This window comes from Chlorocebus sabaeus, chromosome 11, assembly GCF_047675955.1.
Source record: "Chlorocebus sabaeus isolate Y175 chromosome 11, mChlSab1.0.hap1, whole genome shotgun sequence".
NCBI classification, from domain to species: Eukaryota; Metazoa; Chordata; class Mammalia; order Primates; family Cercopithecidae; genus Chlorocebus; species Chlorocebus sabaeus.
In genome coordinates, this window is record NC_132914.1 from 55112836 (window position 1) to 55131752 (window position 18917).

Consider the following 18917-nt stretch of genomic DNA (forward strand, 5'->3'; position numbering starts at 1 on the left):
GCAAAGAAGCCCTAGACCTTGGGAGTCAATCAGGCCAACCCAGGCCGCACCACGGTCTCCTAGTTGACAGGTCGAGGGGCCTCGCGCGCCGCTTCCGTCGTCAGCTTACAGGGATCCCGCACGCCAGGTGAGCCCACACACTGCGCGGACACTGGGGCAGACAGGCGCCGCGGGGGCGGGGCCAGCGTCGCCCCGCCCCGTCCCGCCCCTCCCTGTTCGCGCGTCCGTTGTCCGGCCTCCGGTCACGTGACAGCGGCGCAGGTGAGCGCCGCTTCCGGGGTCGGGCTCCTGGATTGCTGCCGGCTCCGGCTTCCACTTGGTCGGTTGCGCGGGAGACTATGGCGTCCTCCTCGGTCCCACCAGCCACGGTACCGGCGGCGACAGCAGGCCCCGGCCCAGGTTTCGGCTTTGCCTCCAAAACCAAGAAGAAGCATTTTGTGCAGCAGAAGGTGAAGGTGTTCCGGGCGGCCGACCCGCTGATGGGTGTGTTCCTGTGGGGCGTAGCCCACTCGGTGAGAACCAGCCCTAGACCCCTGCAGTCCCGTCCAAACCCCTCGGCTCCGAGGCGTGCTTAATCCAGGCTCCAGCCTCCGGAGCCCCACGCAGTGCCACTCCCCTCCCCCGGGCTGTCTTGGTCCCTGCCCACCAATCCCCAGGTGTTCCCCCAGCAGGTTTTCTGACTGTGGGCTTTCTTCTCCCCATCAGTCCTTTACTGCTCCACTCTAGTTCCACCTTCCCCCCGTGAAATCCAGCTCCCTGTACTTTGACTCCTTCCTGCCATGTCTAGCTTCAGCCCCAGGCTACGGGGACTGACCAGGACCAGGCGCAAGCGGGGAGGACATTAGGGGGAGTGGCTTTTTCTCCGGTGGTTGTTGGTGAGAGTGTAGGTGGAGGGTGAGAGGCCGAGGGGAATAGATGGATGAAGTTCTTTCACTTTGCTTTCCACCTTGCTTCCCAGCCCCGGTCCTTGGCTTTTGAATCTTGGCTTTGTCTCGGTGAAGCTCCAGGTTTCCTGGACTTTCTAATCCTGCTTGTCCCTTCCTTTCCCTTCCAGAGGTACAGCATTTCAGAGAAGCTACCTCACCCTGAGCTAGAAGTTGCACTCTCTTAGGACTTATGTATATATGCCTTTGGTCTTAACTGCATCCTTATCGCTGGCTGGAGCGATCGTGTTTGGTGTAGGTGGTGGCGATTGTTGACCAAAGAGAAGGCTGAGGAGCTCTGTTCCTGCGGTCACTATGGTGGTGAACTTTTGAAGCAGGAAACTGCTCTGGGAGTTAGGAGGAGGCCTCCATCCCCTTTCCTGAGGATACCTCAGCTGAAAGAAGCACAGCCATTACCCATCTTCCATCAGGTCTGGAGTGGGAGAAATGCAGTGATCTCGAATGTGACACCGAATATTTTCAAAATCAACGTTCTTGAATGATTATGGTCTTGGCTAGGCTGTGGAGATGGAAGTTGTGAGGAAGAATATCCGTTCTGTCACATTTTTAATTTGTGGTAAAGATTTTCTTAACCACAAATTAAGAATGTTGTTTGTGGCCAGTCGGATCCCTTTTGGATTTGTGGCTCTCCGGGTGGTAAGCTCTTAGTGAGTGAGTATTCAGTGGAAGGCACTTGGTATGGGGAAGGCTGATGGAGGTAGGGCTGCCTCTCATGTGTACCTTCCAGGTGATTCATCCATTCCCTGTGGGATGCTTAACAGGGAGGGTTTTCCCTTGTTAAGGATTGGGGGAGTTACATGTAAGACCTACCTCAGCTTCCCTAGGTATATATACTCTAGCCCCAGCACCCCACCCTCTGCCAACACACATCTACTTCAAGTGTTTGGAATGAAGAAATTCCTTGAACATATGTCTTAGTGATGATTCAGCTTGCCTAGCAGGTGGAGAGGAGGGGGCAGGAGGAGCTGTAGCTGAATTTTAGGCTCAGAATCTCAAGTGGCTTTTTTTTTTTTTTTTTGTCTGGAGGAATATGTTCTGTCCTCCTTTTCTACTGAGAACGGGAGGAGTTGGTTGCACTGCAGTGTGTGTGATTTAGGTTAGACTGCAGTTCATAGCCTCCGTGGAATGATCTAGTAAGGATAGGTAAGGCATTCATTTATTCAGTTAATAGACATGTCAGGATCACTGTGTGCCAAACATTGTGCTAGTTAGACACCTGAGAGATGCAGACGACTAGAATGAGCCCTTGCTCCTGAAGAGCTTGCAATCTGGATGGGTGAACTTACATAAACTAGTGATTGGAGTCACGCAGTAAAAAAGGCAGGTGAAAGATACTGTGGCAACACCAAGGAGAAAGTACAACTCAGGATTTCTAAGTACCAGAGCTCCCTTTCTACCCTGAATTAGCAGACTGCAGATCCTGGGGGCTGAGGAGAGCATGTGATGGTTGTGTCCTTTGGGCTGTGGGTTAGTTTGGCTTTAGGAAACAGATGCCTTAATGAGTTCATAGCCTCTGATTGCCTGCATTCGCTCTGAAATCAGCTGCTCTTCCTTTACCTTACACCTAGACAGGTGGGGGCCTACTGCAAACAACTGGGTCAGAGTGGTCTAGGAAGACTGGTCCTGTTTGCAGAGATGCCTTTTGCAGGATCTGGACATTTATCCTTTTTGCTGCGGTTGGCCCCACAGAATCCCATTAATGCTCTTGTGCATATTAAAAATGCCTTTTTTTTCTTTTTCTAATGGAACATGTAGCTGCCTTGAGTTTGCAGAGTTTTTTTTTTTTTTTTTCTTTTCTAGAATTTCTCACAGCTTTAAAAATAGTCCTGAGTTCCTTACATATAGCCTAATATAAAATGACTGTTGTGAGCATGAAGTTCCACAGGGTGGGCGTGTTGGGGGCTGTGTGTGAGAGTTGCTTACTGTAGTCCTTCTTGGGCAGCAGAAGGGTTAGACACATTCTCTCACTTCTGTCAAGCATATGCATAGCCAGTGTTTTTAAAGGAATGATGTTTGAGTGGCCCTTGCGTGACTGTTGCCCAGACACAGTGTATGGGTAGCTCTCCACACCCTTCCCTATGGCTTCCCTATTCATGCTTTGGCTTATCAGATCAATGAGCTCAGCCAGGTGCCTCTCCCAGTGATGCTACTGCCAGATGACTTTAAGGCCAGCTCCAAGATCAAGGTCAACAATCACCTTTTCCACAGGTAAGTGATGATCCGTGCCATTCTCATGTCAACCTTCTCAGAATGGAGTAATAAGTAATTTTAAAAGTTTCAGTGAGCTAAAAATTTAACATCCTTCCCAAATGCAGAAATTAGTTTTGTGCAAGGAAACCATGAGAATAATTTCTGGTGTTCCCTATATCCTTATATGAATCAGTGTTATCTGCCCTGTAGCCCGGCAATTCCATAGAGTAAATATGTGCAGATACCTGCTCTTTCTCTCTTTTTCTGCTTGTGACTTTGGAGATGCCATGAGAACCATTAGCTTCTGACAGGGACTCCTTGAAAGAAAAACTTGAGTTCTCTAAGCCCTGCTAGTAAAAGAAGACGCCATTCAAAACAGTGGTGTCTGTTGCTGACTTTGGAATGCCTCTGACTTGCTTGAGATTTGGGAAATGGCTGCTGTTTGGATGGGTAGTAGATCCTGGTTCTACTATACCACTTACCAACCATGTTACTTAGGCAGATCACTGAGTCACTCTGAGACAATCTTCCCTTCTATAAAATGGAAATAATATATTTTTTATAGGAACCTCGCAAGGGCCAGGTGTGGTGGCTCATGCCTGTAATCCTAGCACTTTGGGAGGCCAAGGCAGGTGGGTCACTTGAGGTCAGGAGTTCGAGACCAGACTGGCCAATATGGCAAAACCCTGTCTCTACTAAAAATACAAAAAATTAGTCAGGCATGGTGGCACATGCCTGTGGTCCCAGCTACTTGGGAGGCTGAGGCAGGAGAATTGCTTGAACCCAGGGGACGGAGGTTGCAGTGAGCCGAGATTGCACCACTGCACTCCAACCTGGCAACAGAGTGAGACTCTGTCTCAAAAAATAATAATAATAAAAAATAAATAAAGGACCTAACAGAGTTTTATGAGAATCAAATGAGGTAATATGTCTGAAGGTACACTATAAACTACCAAGTGTATGTAAATGTAATATTGTTTGTTTTCTTACTTTGAAAACCTGAATTTCAGGGAAAATCTACCCAGTCATTTCAAGTTCAAGGAGTATTGTCCCCAGGTCTTCAGGAACCTCCGTGATCGATTTGGCATTGATGACCAAGATTACTTGGTGAGAGTCCATTAAGGGGTGAGGGTAGCCCTTTCTCCCCCGCAACTGAGGAGTACTGTTTGGGACAGCCATATTTGGAGAAATGAGAAGCCTTGGCAAATATGATTCTTTACCTTTTTGTGATTGCAGCATTTTCAAAAATTAAATGAAAACTATAAACCTTGTCCTTGGGGGAAAAGATGTAGATACATTAAGAATTTTGGCCGGGCGCAGTGGTTCACGCCTGTAATCCCAACACTTTGGGAGGCCGAGGTGGGCAGATCATCTGAGGTCAGGAGTTCGAGACCAGCCTGGCCAACATGGCAAAACCCCATCTCTACTAAAGATATGAAAATTAGCCGGGTGTGGTGGTGCACATCTGTAGTCCCTGCTACTTGGGAGGCTGAGGCAGGAGAATTGCCTGAACTTGGGAGGTGGAGATTGCAGTGAACTGAGATCACACCAGTATATTCCAGCCTGGGTGACAGAGTGAGACTCCTTGTCAAAAAATAAAAAAAAAAGAATTTTGCATTCAGTTTCTTTCAGTCCACATATGAACACCTGATGAGGAACCTGTGCTGAATCTCCTACCCCAGGGGTTCATCCACTTTCAGCTGACCATTTTCTTATGACTTGTTTCTGCATATAAAAGGGGAGGAAAAGAGCCTCTGGCCCATTCTGTGTCCCCAGGTGTCCCTTACCCGAAACCCCCCCAGCGAAAGTGAAGGCAGTGATGGTCGCTTCCTTATCTCCTACGATCGGACTCTGGTCATCAAAGAAGTATCCAGTGAGGACATTGCTGACATGCATAGCAACCTCTCCAACTATCACCAGGTCAGGCCTCTCTCTAGCCCCATTCTTTCCCTCTCCTCCCTACTCACATATAGCTCAGCTGCTATCAGTAATAGATGCTGACTGGGGAGAAAACTCACTGGAAGAGAGAAACCATAATCATATCTAGCCCTAAATGGGATGAGGGAAGCTATTCTGTCTGATAAGATTTACAGACCGGGTGCAGTGGCTCACACCTGTAGTCCCAGCACTTTGGGAGGCTGAGGCGGGAGGGTCACCTGAGGTCGGGAGTTCGAGACCAGTTTGACCAACATGGAGAAACCCTGTCTCTACTAAAAATACAAAATTAGCTGGGCACGGTGACTCATGCCTGTAATCCCAGCTGCTCAGGAGGCTGAGGCAGGAGAATCACTTGAACCTGGGAGGCAGAAGTTGTGGTGAGCCGAGATCATGCATTTGCACTCCAGCCTGGGCAACAAGAGCAAAACTGTGTCTAAAAAAAAAAAAAAGAAAGAAAAAGAAAAAAGATTAAACAAAAGATTGACTTGGAGTGTAGAGTTTATGGAATGTTTTGGCAGTAAAAACACTCTTCTTGAATGTCTCTACTGAAGGAAAAATTTCACCAAAATCAGTGAGCAAGGGGAATACATCAAGAGTCCAAAAGGAGTCATCGGTTTATGCAACAAATATTGAATATCTCTTATTAGGCCTTATGTTAGGCAGTAGAGAAGGAGGTAAATGAAACATTTGTGGCCCTTACAGATCCCTTGGTCTAATGGCAGTGACCAGTGACTCAGTAGCACACAGCAAGATATATACAATAGTAGAAGTCTGTACAGAATGTTCTGAAGCTAGAGAAGAGCATCCTAACTCACCTGGGGAAAGAAGTGAACTTGGGAGGCTAAAGAGAGTTTTTTAGAGGAGATACTGTAAGAGTTGATCCTTGAACGACTAGTAGAGATTAACCATTGGACAGGGTGGAAGAGCATTCTAGGCAAAGGAAAATAGCACTAGTAAGGTACAGAGCCATGAGAGAACTTGGCGTTAGGAAACTGCAAGAAATTCCATTTGGATAGGATATAATATTATGGAAATAGGCAGGAACCAGATTGTGAAGAGGCTTATAAGCCCCACAAAGAAGTTTGGGCTTTATCCTGAAGGTGGTTTTGCACAGGGCATGATATATTTGTAATTTAGAAATATTTAGAAAATGTGACAGCATTTTAGAGAATGGATTGGTGGGAGGTGACACTCGGAGGGTGGATACCAGTTAGGAGGCAATTTTAATAGTCCAGGGTAGAAACGGTGAAGGCATGGGGGAGTGATGGTGATCGGGATAGAAAGGAAGACCTATGGGAGAACTGAGAGTTAAGAGACAGGGGCCTCCAAGTTCCTGGTGAGGGATAACTGGGTGCCCATTCGCCAGAAATTAGAAACAGAGGAACAGGTTTTTGGAGGAAGAAAGTTCTGATTTGGACATACTGAATTTGAGGTTTCTGCAATTCATCCAGATGAGGATGTCCAGTAAGTGGTTGGGGCACGGGTACAGAATTCAGGAAAAAGGATTAGACTGGGAGTGTAGGTTTGAGAATTATATGTGAATAAGTGATCATTAAAACCATGACTATAGATACGATTATTGTAGGGAGGTTGTGTGCAGTGAAATGAAAAGAAAGTTGAGGACAGAACCTAAAGGAGCAAGTGCAGAGATGAGCCCATAAAGGAAACTAAGAGTAGATCGACACTTTTAGTTATTTATGCTTTACTACATTCCATAAAGGATTCGAGGACAGAGAGGAGGGGAAAATCGGGAAGGTGGTATTAATAAGAGCTGAGGATGAAGAGAGTTTTAAGAAGAGACTGGTCAATAGGATCAAGTGCCACGAAGCTGAAATACAACAATGACTAGAATACTTACTAGATTTGACAACTGAGGGATATGGGGGAGATTTCAGAGGAGAAATGAGGTATAAACCTGATTTCAGTGATTCAAGGTGTGAATGAGAGACAGGAGATGAATTTATTGCTGATTACTTTTCTAAGAAGGTTGGCTGTGAAGAGAAAGAGGCAGCACACAGAAAGAGAGATGGTAAGCACTGAAGGAATAATTTTTTTTTTTTTTGAGAGACAGGATCTCACTATGTTGCCCAGACTGGTCCCAAACTCCTGGGCTCAAGCGATCCTCCTGCTTCAGCCTCCCAAGTAGCTGGGATTACAGGTGTGAGCCTGGCTTAATAGGATAATTTTTTTAAAAGAATCCAAGTTGTAGGCCGGGCGCAGTGGCTCATGCCTGTAATGCTAGCACTTTGGGAGGCCGAGCTGGGCAGATTGCCTGAGTTCAGGAGTTCGAGACCAGCCTGGGTAACATAGTGAAACCCCACCTCTACTAAATACAAAAAATCAGCTGAGCATGGCAGTGTGCACCTGTACTCCCAGCTACTTGGGAGGCTGTGGCAGGAGAATTGCTTGAACCTGGAAGGCGGAGGTTACAGTGAGTCGAGATTGCACCACTTTACTCCAGCCTGGGCAACAGAGTGAGACTCCATCTCCAAAAAAAAAAAAAAAAGAAAAAAAAAAAGAATCCAAATTGTAGGCCATCACGCAGACTTTTTTTTTTTTTTTTTTTAGGTCTAAAAATCTGTGTTTATATTACAGTGACAGAATGACACAGTACAGCCCAACCCGATGCAGACATTTTAAACTATGGGAATCTAGCCTATGAAGAAACACTGCTCTAGATAAATGATTTAATTGATAAGATGTAAGTTCTAATCCTGATTCTGTGCCACTTGCATATAGAGAGGGTCTAAAATAAGGATAACAACACTTAACCTCCCTCATCTCAAAGAATGATAAAGGTGAATCGAGAGATAACACTTTAAAATTAAGAGATGTAAAATGGAAAGAATCAGAGGAAAGGGGGATTCAGAAATGGCATGGATAACCTGGAGCATTTTGGGGAAGCTTCTACCACTTTTGACTTTGTAACCTCTCTACTTGAAGTCTTCTGCTCCACCCTGGAATGGCAGTGTTTGAATTTCCCTGGACTGTTCGTGTATCTACTACTCAGTGTCTCCCCATTCCTTCCCCTTCTTTCACTATAGTACATTGTGAAGTGCCATGGCAACACACTTCTGCCCCAGTTCCTGGGGATGTACCGAGTCAGTGTGGACAATGAAGACAGCTACATGCTTGTGATGCGCAATATGTTTAGCCACCGTCTTCCTGTGCACAGGAAGTATGACCTAAAGGTAAGAAGAGGGTATCTCGGACTTAGAGGGAGGCTCCTGATAGCCTGAGAATGGGGAAGACCCTCGGAGGTCTTTGGATGATTCCTTTTAAGGGAAAGAAGGCTGGGTTTGAGTACGCATCTTAGGGGCTGGGTTCTGACTGTTCTTTTAGCCACTTCTACTGACTTGGTCTTTGGGTCTCTCTGCAGGGTTCCCTAGTGTCCCGGGAAGCCAGCGATAAGGAAAAGGTGATAGTAATTTTATGTGCTAGGGTGAGGGATGAGGGATGAGGGAGGGCAGATGAGGGGAACTTCTTAGGATGGAGAGGCCACTCTATATAGGAATAGGGATTACTAGCTATTTATTATCTTAAACCACTTAAAAGAAGAGGGGGGTAAACTTCTGTTGATCCAGGGATTGTTTGGAAGGGGCAGTGGGAGCAGCTGCTTTAACACTGGCATGGATTATTCCATATGGAAGGCTTGGGGATGGGTGAGGATGCCAGACTTGAAGAGCAAAATGTTTAACTTCCACTTCCCATTCTGGGCTACTTTATTCAAGCAGCTATTTTGCTTAAGAAGACACAGGCCGGGCAGGTGGCTCATGCATGTAATCCCAGCACTTTAGAAGGCCAAGGCAGGAGGACTGCTTGAGCCCAGGAGTTCCCGACCAGCCTGGGCAACGTAATCTCTACAAAAAACAAAAAAATTAGCTGGGCGTGGTGGCATGTGCCTGTAGTCCCAGCTACTCGGGAGGCTGAGGTGGGAGAATCACTTGAGTCCGGGAGGTTGAGGCTACAGTGAGCTGAGATCGCACCACTATCATTCCAGCCTGGGCAATAGAGTGATCGAGATCCTATCTCAAAAAAAAAAAAAAAAAAAAAAAGTCTGTCAGCCTGGAGGGTCTTGACTGAAAACCATAAGCAAAGAGTAGTGGGATGTGATTGGGGATACAGCTGTAGTGACTGAGTCTGTGGAAGTCACTGGAGGTGAGAACAAACCAGGGAAGCATCACAGTGTGGAGTTAGATGAGATCTAACTGAGCTAGCATAGAGCCCTAGACAGAAGGTGGGATTTTGAGACCTTGGGAAAGGGATATGCTCCCAAGATGTCCCTTTACCTATTCTTAGGTTAAAGAATTGCCCACCCTTAAGGATATGGACTTTCTCAACAAGAACCAGAAAGTATATATTGGTGAAGAAGAGAAGAAAATATTTCTGGAGAAACTAAAGAGAGATGTGGAGGTGATGATTGGGTGCTCTGGGAAATGGCTTTCCTTTTTCTGCTACCTAGAGGGTAGTTGTCTCTCTCATTCACAGTATAAGGGAGCTCCACCCCTTCCCTTTATTCTTCAGGTCCTCTGCATGTATGGGGGTTTAGTATGAGACATGAAAAACCCCTGGAGTTGACCCATGGAAGGGGTGGCTGGAATAAGCTAAAAGAATGATCTTAGATACCAGGACATGTAGGCACTAAAGGGCAGTGGCATGCCCTGCAACCTTAATTTTTACACTTCCTTTCCCCAGGAGGGCCCCAGAAATTCAAAGGTACAGGTACAGGGGTGATACCTAGCAGTGAAGAGTGAGAGAGAGGTGTCTGATTTGTCAGTGGGTCTCAGTTTCTAGTGCAGCTGAAGATCATGGACTACAGCCTTCTGCTGGGCATCCACGACATCATTCGGGGCTCTGAACCAGAGGAGGAAGGGCCTGTGCGGGAGGATGAGTCAGAGGTGGATGGGGACTGCAGCCTGACTGGACCTCCTGCTCTGGTGGGCTCCTATGGCACCTCCCCAGAGGGTATCGGAGGCTACATCCATTCCCATCGGCCCCTGGGCCCAGGAGAGTTTGAGTCCTTCATTGATGTCTACGCCATCCGGAGTGCTGAAGGTGAGAGAACCAGGACAATTTAAGGGTAGAGAGGGGATTGTTCCTGAAGGACAGAGACCAGAGTGGTGGGGGAGAGCCTGATGAGCTTTTCAGAACAAAACTGACTGGTTCCTGGAGAAAGGGAATTGGAACTAAACCTGCTCTGAATCATTGGTCTCTCTCCCAGGAGCCCCCCAGAAGGAGGTCTATTTCATGGGCCTCATTGATATCCTTACACAGTATGATGCCAAGAAGAAAGCAGCTCATGCAGCCAAAACTGTCAAGCATGGGGTGAGAGTTCCCAAAAGCCTTTCCTTTCCTGTCTTGACTATTCTTTGGGAAGAGAGAGCCTCTTGTGCCAGAGCAATGGGGTGGCAAAAGAATGGAAGTGGTCTGGGGTAGATTGGGTGGGGGTGATGGGGACAGGTGCTAGGGTGGCCTGACACATTGTTCCATATCTCCTCTCACAGGCTGGGGCAGAGATCTCTACTGTCCATCCGGAGCAGTATGCTAAGCGATTCCTGGATTTTATTACCAACATCTTTGCCTAAGAGACTGCCTGATTCTCTCTGATGTTCAAGGTGGTGGGGTTCTGCGACGCTTGGGGGAATTGTGGATATTCTAGCCACCACTTCTCTTATTCCTTTGCTAAATTCAGGCTGCAGGCTCCTTCCATCCAGATAACTCCATCCTGTTGAGTAGGCTGTTTCTGACCCTCAGAAATACATTGTCCTTTTTCCCCTTTGCCCATTTTTCTTCCCTCTCCCTCCCCACAAGAAGTCTGCTTGTAGTATTAGAATGTCATTGTTGACTCTCTCCCAAGTGCCTTGATCTTTGTAATATCTCTTGTTGTTTCTATGATATAGGAGCTAGGGGAAGGGGGTTGTTTGTCATCTTCAGGACCTGACTGGACAGATGGACCTGGCTCAAGCAACTACTCTGGATGCACGTTGCTGTGTGGGATGAACTAAAAGTGTCTGAATTTTGCTGATAACTTTATAGAACTCACTATGGCATGCTTCCCTCCTGGTGGGCCCTAGGATGGATGACAGTCAGGATACTACAGATGTGGGTGCAGGCATGCACACACACGTTGGAATATGGCCAGTCCTACCCAGGTGGGGTAAAGAGTGGGTCAGCAACCTGGCACCTCACAGAGGTGGGACCTAAGAGAACTCTTGTGATTATGCAGAGAATTGGATTGGGTCTCTGTCAAAGATTGAGTAATCTCTTCCCTCACCTCAATTCCATCTCCACTCATCTCTACATCTGGGCACAGGAGCCCAGAGATGGCCAAAATCATTCAAGCCTGGGGGAAGGTGTTTGACTATTGCTGCTCTTCACCAGAACCTCACACCTCTCCTGGGACTGGAACCCTTCAGTGGGTGTGTGGCCAGTTTTGGAGGCTGGGATGATGGGCCAGGGTGTAAGATTCATTCTCCATGTTAAACTTCCTTTCATCCTGCCTAGCCATCCCCAAGGTTTATTTCCAGAAGAAAGGAATATCTCTACTTGGATCAATTCTGGTCATTTCAAGAGGATGGAGGCCTCAAGTGTGGGAACTTCCCCTACTCCCTGGATGTGTGTGCCTAGCACACTTCCTTCTCCCACCCCTTTTTTTCAGTTGGATTTGTTTTTCTGTTCTCTTCTGTCCTGTCTTATACTGCAACTGTGTCTCCTAGGGGACAGATGGCCTTCTTTGTCATCTTCACTCTCCACCCCCAGAGAGGAGTCAGAGCCATAACTCAATCACTCAGCCCCTCCAAAGATAGTTGAGTTGATGTGTGATATTCTCATAATGTTGAGAATCCTGATGAGATATATTATGTTCCCCTCCCTACAATGCCTCTGGGGCCAAGGCACCCATTCTTCTTGGTATCCTCCATCCCTCTTGAGGCCTCCACTTTTTTTTTTTTTAAACATAAAGGTGGGCACCAGCAACTGGCCTGTGGTGATGCAAAGCTGCTTTGCTCTGTATCTGGCTGGACTGATCTGTCTCACAAGAAGCCATGAGGCCATAGGGAGAAACACTCTCTCCCCTTCATCTTCTGCTCCAAAAGTGGTAACGAGGCGTACCCATTGGGGTTGGAGCCCCCTTATAACATCTTCCTGTCAGAAGACTGATGGATCTTTTTCATTCCAACCATCTCCCTTTCCCCCGATGAATGCAATAAAACTCTGACACCAGCAACCGTTGTTCTTTAGAAATGGGTTTTCTGATCGCATGGCTGATGTATTATGGGCAGTATAGATGTCTTCATTTGTTGCTTCTGTTTTTCATCTTTTTTTGTTTTATTAATAAAAAATTGTGTATTTGCTCCCATTACTATCATAATACAGGGAATAAATTATTCAATCCAAATTCCTGTACAGAAATTTTTATTTTTTTATTTTATTTTTATTTTTTTAATTTCACTTCTCTGAGGAAGCCTGTGCTTAAGGGTGCAGAGACCAGCTGAAGAATTCTGGTGTTCAAGGTGTTGGGCCCCTAACTAAGGATGTGGGTTTCTAGACAGATGGCTGGGAACGTTTTTTAAAAAGCTGTGAAGGGTGTGCACAGGAATGGAAAACAGTCTTCAACTTCGTGGGAGGTCAGCGGTAGTGAGGGCCAGGGAAGGGTAGGGTGATGGGACCCTTCCTCTTCCCTGAGTTCTGGGCTTGCTAACACTCCATCTTTGTAAAGGTGAGTAGGCCTCTCAGCCCACCAGCTAAAAGAAACGGAATCCAGTATTCCCCCAGGCTTCTTGGGAAAGCTGTCTTCTTCCTGGAGGGAAGGAAGAGTACAGCAGAGTCCTGGGAAAGTGAAGAAAGTGACCAGCCCTTCAGTCTAGAGGGGGAGTGAAAAAGGGGTGGATGAATAGAGGTTGTTGCCAGTTTGGGAGATTCCTGTCTTGGCTGAGGAGGTCTTTTGGCTGGTGGAAAAACCTGGCTTGATGTGGCCCCAGGGAAGTGAGTTGAACTGGGCAGAGACTGCTTGATGTGGGAAGCAGAGCAGAGTTTTTTTTTTTTCTGAGAGTTTTTAACTCTATTTGAACCATACACATTTGACACTACCACCACCTCAAGCCATTTTTAAAAAAATGTATTCGCTTCCCATTCTGCACCAGCCTCCATATCCCTGTTTGTGGAAAGAGAAAAATCAGAGGCACTTACCAATGACCAAGAGCAGGTTGTGGGGGTCACAGGAGGTAACAATCTAGAAAGAGGCAGATGAGGGAGGGGATTGAAATAGTTTAGTACCCGGATTTGTTTATTTTTTAAAACCAATGCTTTTTTTTACTATGACTCTTCCCATCCCACATTGTTCCTCAAAGGCCCTTCTACCATAAGGATTCAAAAAATTGCCGCCCTCCCCCCCGAATCCCCATATACCCACCAACACTTCACCCACCCATCCACCACCAGCTCCCCGGAGCTGCTACGCAGCTGGCTGGGAAAGAAAAGGGAGAGTGCTCCGCCGGGAGCGGGGAGCGAGAAGGGTGGCGTCTCCAGGGATTTAACCTCCTACCCTCAGTTCCATGACGCCACCCCCTCCCTCCAAAGACTGGAACAGCGCCTCCATTTTTGTTTTGGGGAGGAAGGGCAGGGGCTTGCGGATAGAAGGGGGTCAAAGGAACGGTGATTATCACCTGTGAGGGGAAAGAGGGTGCTGTCCTCCCTCCTTCCCTTTCCCTCAACCTGCACCCCCTGCAACCCCCAACCTTTCGGGGTCTCCCCCCCGCCTTGTTGCTAAGGCCCGGACCGTCATCCCAGCAACAGCCTCAGTCATGTGACCGGCAATGGCGGCGCTGACGAGAGGTAGGTGAGCCCGGCGCCCCCCACACCCACCGCGCGCCCCCCAGGCCCCGCTCGCACCCCTCACACGCCCCTCGCTCCCCCGGCGCCCCCTCTTCCACCTCCCCTCCCCGCGCGCGGCTCCGGGTTCCCCGCTCCGTGCCCGGCCGATCATCTTTCTAGCACCCTCCAGCCTTGGCCTCCATTCGGAGGTTCTGAGGGCTGCGATCGGGGCCGACATGCATCCCCGCCCGGCAATGGGGATCCGGGGGCTTTGGCGAGTGAGGGATGTGGGGAGTTGGTTCCGGGTCGGGTCTTGGAGGAGGCCGTGGGGGTAGGGCGGGAGCTGCCTCAGTGGATGCCCCCAGGGACCCTTGCCCTTCCGGGCTGTCCCTCCCTCTGACCTCTATCTAGAGGGAGAGACTGTCCCTTGTCCGGCCTGGGTTCCCACAGAGGAATCACAGACCCACCCTAAACTGTGGCCCCGCCTCCCTTTTCTGTGCCAGCAGGACTTGGAGCTAGGACACCTAGGTCCTGGGTCCCCTGTGATGGGGAGGGGGGTGTTGCAGCGCAGATACACTGTATGGGCTGAGACTCTAGGGTTCCATTTTCACTTTATGAATCTCGAGGTGCATCTGGCCTTGGGGGACGATGATGGAGGCATGAAGGGACAGCTGCTCCTTTTTGGATCAGTCATTGAATGGAGGTCACACTAATGGCCCTTCTTTCTGTTTGAGCTGCATTTGGAAGTGTTGTGGGTACAGCCTCATAGCCCAATGCGACCAGACTCAGGGGAAACATCAGGCCCCTCCAGCTGAGCCCTTGTGTGAGCCCCGCCCCTCCCTAAATGCCAGACTTGGGAGCTGACAGACAGCCCTGCCTGTGCTGGGTTTAAAAGGTGACAATGAGAACTTTGTTATTGCAGGGACTGCTGCCACTTTGTTCACATCCTTAACAGACCTCAGCAGAAGGGACTGAGTTAGCTCTCAAGGAAGGCTCCCTGGCAATAGGGGCTGAATTATTTGGGAACGTGGAGCAGGGCGAGGAGTTGGAGAGCATAGGAAATATTCCGGTCCATGTGATCTGAGGGAGGTGGCAAGAAGACCTCCACCTGTGTGGGCGTTTTCTTTCCTGACATCTTTTATGTGTGCCCTAGGCTTTCTTGGGGGCCTCAGAGCTGGGGAAGAAAGGAGGAAGGTTAGCATGTTCCTTCTTGAGCAACTTGGGGAGAAGCTGATGATGGAATTCTGCAGAGGAGAGAGGAGATGGAAGTGGAGTTTTTATTTCTGGGTTGGCTGAGGGAAATGGTAACATTTGCCATCATAACTTTTTACCCTTCCCCTATTCCCAGTCCTGGTCAGCTGAGTGGAAATAGAAGGATTTCTGCTGCCATCATCTTCCATGGGCTTCCCAGGTATCTCCCCCACAAGAGATCCTCAATTTTCACCCTTAAGCTGGTTTCCTTCATTCCATGTTACCATTCTCAGTAATCTATACCCAGGTTTCTGTCTCTGTTCCATGGGCTGCTGGGTTGGGGGCCATGGGAATTGGGAGAAGGGGTTTCTCACTTTCCTTCCTTTTTTTCTGCCCTACCAGCTCACACGACCTACAAGTAGGGAGCAGGGAAAAAAGAGTGAGCCTGCATGCCAATTCTAAGCTCTTCAGGATCAAAGTAAGCAAAAAGGAGGGGCAAAAAGTCTCCCTCCCCTTTAAAGAGCCCATTTTCCCCCCAGAAGTGGGAGGGGCAAATTGTTTCTATGATCTGGGAGAAATGACAGGAGAAACAAGACTGATACTTGGCTTAGATGATAATACACCTCTGGAAACTTTTTTGCTCTTCAGTGGGCGCTGGGTTTGGAAGATAAGGGGAGAGAGAATATGAATTTGGGGGAAGGGTTGGGGATTATTAGGCTTTGAGAAAACAGAGGTAATAGAGGGTTTGGAAGGAACCTGAAGTAGGAGGCACTGATACTTGTCAAATGGGGACCCCCCACCCTGAGTCCCTTTCACCCTGGGGGCAGTGTCGTTCGTCCTGTCCAGAATGGCAGCCTGTGGAGGCACCTGCAAGAACAAAGTGACTGTCTCCAAGCCTGTGTGGGACTTCCTGAGCAAAGAGACCCCAGCCCGGCTGGCCCGGCTTCGGGAGGAGCATCGTGTGTCCATCCTCATAGATGGCGAGACTTCTGACATCTATGTTCTCCAGCTTTCCCCACAGGGCCCTCCCCCGGCCCCTCCCAATGGGCTCTACCTAGCCCGGAAGGCTCTTAAGGGGCTGCTAAAAGAGGCAGAGAAAGAGCTGAAGAAAGCTCAGAGGCAGGGGGAGCTGATGGGCTGCCTGGCTCTGGGGGGTGGAGGGGAGCACCCTGAGATGCACCGCGCAGGCCCACCCCCTCTCCGAGCAGCCCCGCTTCTGCCCCCAGGGGCTCGGGGGCTCCCACCTCCTCCTCCCCCCCTGCCCCCACCTCTTCCTCCTCGCCTTCGGGAGGAGGCAGAAGAGCAGGAGAGCACCTGCCCCATCTGTCTGGGGGAGATCCAGAATGCCAAGACATTGGAGAAGTGCCGGCATTCATTCTGCGAGGGCTGCATCACCCGGGCTCTGCAGGTGAAAAAGGCCTGCCCCATGTGCGGCCGCTTCTATGGGCAGCTGGTGGGCAACCAGCCCCAGAATGGGCGGATGCTGGTCTCTAAGGATGCCACCCTCCTACTACCCAGCTATGAGAAGTATGGCACCATTGTCATCCAGTACGTCTTCCCGCCCGGTGTCCAGGGGGTAAGAAGACCATGGCCCGCCCTTACCCTTTGGCTCTCCCCAGGCTCTGACCTAGGAAAACCGGGTGAGGGTGAGTGTGCTTGTTAGATGTGAGACAGTCTTGCTGTCTTCCACTATGCCCTCTTACTCAGTGCCCTAGACCTAGGAGGTCCCTGTGAGGCCCAGCTTTTCCATCCCTGTGATCCCAAGGCACATGTGAAAATCAGATATGAGCTAGGAAAAAAAAAGCAAGTCAGATACGAGAGAAAGGAATTGCATATTACTTCCTTGATGAACACAAATACTGTGCTGACAGCTTGGCAGAGGTAAATTCTGTGGAGGCGGTGGCTTAGGGGCAGGGAGGCACAATAGGAAGGGATCTGACCAACCCAACAGAGCCAGGAGCATCACTTGGTAAAAACGGGAGTGGTCAAGGCCTATAGGTGTCTTCCTGCTGGACAAAGAGTAATGTGCAATTCTGGCTGCAGAGGGTTGAAGAAGCTGCAGAGAAGACTGATGGAAAATGGAACAGGTTAGACAGTGGCAGAAACATTAGGAATATTTTCAGGTTAAGGGAAGGCTGAAAGATAGATTATTCTGTCTTCACATTTCTGCTGAGTTGGCTGGAGTATAGGGACCAGCTACCTTCCATCACTTCTGAGAATCCATTTGTTGCTGAATGGAGACTTGAGGGATTGAGACAGCAGAAAAAACCTCTTAACACGTAAAGATTATGCTCTGAAACAGGCTCTTGCTGCCGAGGCCATATAATCTCTCCTTCTGTGGAAAGCTGTCCGCCTGTTGCTGCCCTATCCGCATTAGCTGGGGATGCTCAGACAGAGACTGGCCTGGATGATGCTTCACTGGCATCTGGGCCTTAGGATGCCTGGCTGCTCACTGCCCACTCTGCTTCACCTTCCTCCTAGGCTGAACACCCAAACCCAGGAGTTCGGTATCCTGGCACCACACGGGTGGCCTACCTCCCGGACTGCCCTGAGGGCAACAAGGTGCTGACCCTGTTCCGCAAGGCGTTTGACCAGCGTCTCACCTTCACTATCGGCACGTCCATGACCACAGGGAGACCGAATGTCATCACCTGGAATGACATCCACCACAAGACCAGCTGCACAGGGGGACCCCAGCTGTGCGACCCCTCTTCATTTCCTTTCCCTTGGCTCCTCCCCTTTCCTCCATTTCCACTGAGGGACCCACCAACCCCTTGCTCTGGGAGCCTCCTGACTGGAGAGGACCACTTCCAAACTGTTCAGCCGTCTCAGTTTCTCCTACGTTCAACCTGGTCCTGGTGTGCCCAGCTTAGCCTACAAAAATAAGCAGAATTGGGCTAAGTTATCTTGGGTTTGGAGGTGTCCTCCCTTAGGGGAGGTGGGGAGGTATCTGAGTCACCTAGAATGAGGGTGAGCATGGGGATAATAGCAAGTTCCAACAGCTAACAACCCTCACCCTCATTTCTCTTTGCTCCCAGGTTTGGGTACCCAGACCCTACCTACCTGACCCGGGTGCAAGAGGAGCTGAGAGCGAAGGGTATCACAGATGACTGAAGGACATCGCCTTTGCCAAGGCCCCTGCTGTCCACCTCTACTAGGACCCAGCAGAAGCCTCTTTCTCCTCTCTGCCCCCCGCCCCCCACAACACACCTGTAGGGGACCTGTCTGACTGGGAAGGGCGTTCTGAGAGGGAAGGGGCAATCCCTTCCCCCATCCCCCACCGGCCAAGTGTTTCAATGCAGTGTGAGCCACTCCCTTCTGGCAGAGGCTGACCTCCAAGGCTCTGTTCTCTGCTCCCGGTGTACATATACTCCCGGTTTCCCTGCCCCTCCAATGCCCTTGGCTTTTTCTGGTGTGCTGTGCTCCATGACCAAGCCGAGAAAGGACCTAGGGTGGGGAAGGGAGGGTCTCTTGATTCCCAACTGCCCCCACATACTGCTTCACTGCTGAACTTCGGGTGCTGGAGAGGAGGAATTGGGCTGATATGAGCTCCCCACCACCCCCCATGGAGCCAGCTGTGTGTGTTCATCAGATACAGTTCTCCCTTAACCTTGTCCTTTCTTTCCTGTGTCTCAGTCTCCGTCAGTCTGTCTTTCTCCGCTCTTCTCTGACCCCTATGAGGAACCTCCTTACCCTGTTCTGGAATCGCTGCCAGACTGTAGCTTTTAATTTAATAAAAATAAAGTAAAATATGCAACTCTTCATGCCACACCCGTTCTTTTCCAGGGACTGGGTGGGGGTGGGGTGGGGAGAGGGACCTGCTGGAAAGGGGAGAGGGGGAAT

General features: G+C 49.3%; 2 protein-coding genes and 1 long non-coding RNA gene across 11 annotated transcripts; 2 read left to right on the forward strand and 1 right to left on the reverse strand.

The window, feature by feature from the left end:
- The first annotated feature begins 239 nt into the window (after positions 1–239).
- On the forward strand, positions 240–12468 carry PIP4K2C (phosphatidylinositol-5-phosphate 4-kinase type 2 gamma). Of its 2 annotated transcripts, XM_008003825.3 has the most exons (10): positions 240–512; positions 3055–3152; positions 4145–4241; positions 4911–5054; positions 8117–8263; positions 8452–8490; positions 9372–9485; positions 9860–10127; positions 10294–10397; positions 10577–12468. In XM_008003825.3, exons 1-10 carry the CDS (start codon positions 339–341, stop codon positions 10655–10657), a joined length of 1266 nt encoding a protein of 421 aa, XP_008002016.1. In that variant the 5' UTR covers positions 240–338; the 3' UTR covers positions 10658–12468. The 2 variants fall into 2 exon arrangements, with proteins under 2 accessions (XP_008002016.1, XP_008002017.1); XM_008003826.3 differs by lacking the exon at positions 8452–8490 and having other exon boundaries at positions 248–512.
- LOC103238582 (uncharacterized) lies at positions 11959–13571 on the reverse strand. Of its 2 annotated transcripts, none has more exons than XR_012094524.1 (3): positions 13498–13571; positions 13260–13302; positions 11959–12870 (listed from the first exon to the last, which is right to left on the reverse strand). It is a non-coding gene; the product is annotated as an uncharacterized lncRNA (long non-coding RNA). The 2 variants fall into 2 exon arrangements; XR_012094523.1 differs by having other exon boundaries at positions 12483–12870; positions 13483–13541.
- A 223-nt stretch (positions 13572–13794) lies between these two features.
- Positions 13795–18836, forward strand: DTX3 (deltex E3 ubiquitin ligase 3). 7 transcript variants are annotated; one of them, XM_008003823.3, is made up of 6 exons: positions 13795–13904; positions 15232–15294; positions 15477–15552; positions 15902–16650; positions 17556–17773; positions 18113–18836. In XM_008003823.3, coding segments are annotated over exons 3-6 (1044 nt in total). In that variant the 5' UTR covers positions 13795–13904; positions 15232–15294; positions 15477–15551; the 3' UTR covers positions 18189–18836. The 7 variants fall into 7 exon arrangements, with proteins under 7 accessions (XP_008002014.1, XP_008002013.1, XP_008002011.1 ...); XM_008003822.3 differs by having other exon boundaries at positions 15921–16650; XM_073020899.1 differs by lacking the exon at positions 13795–13904 and adding an exon at positions 14006–14778.
- Positions 18837–18917: the final 81 nt, after the last annotated feature.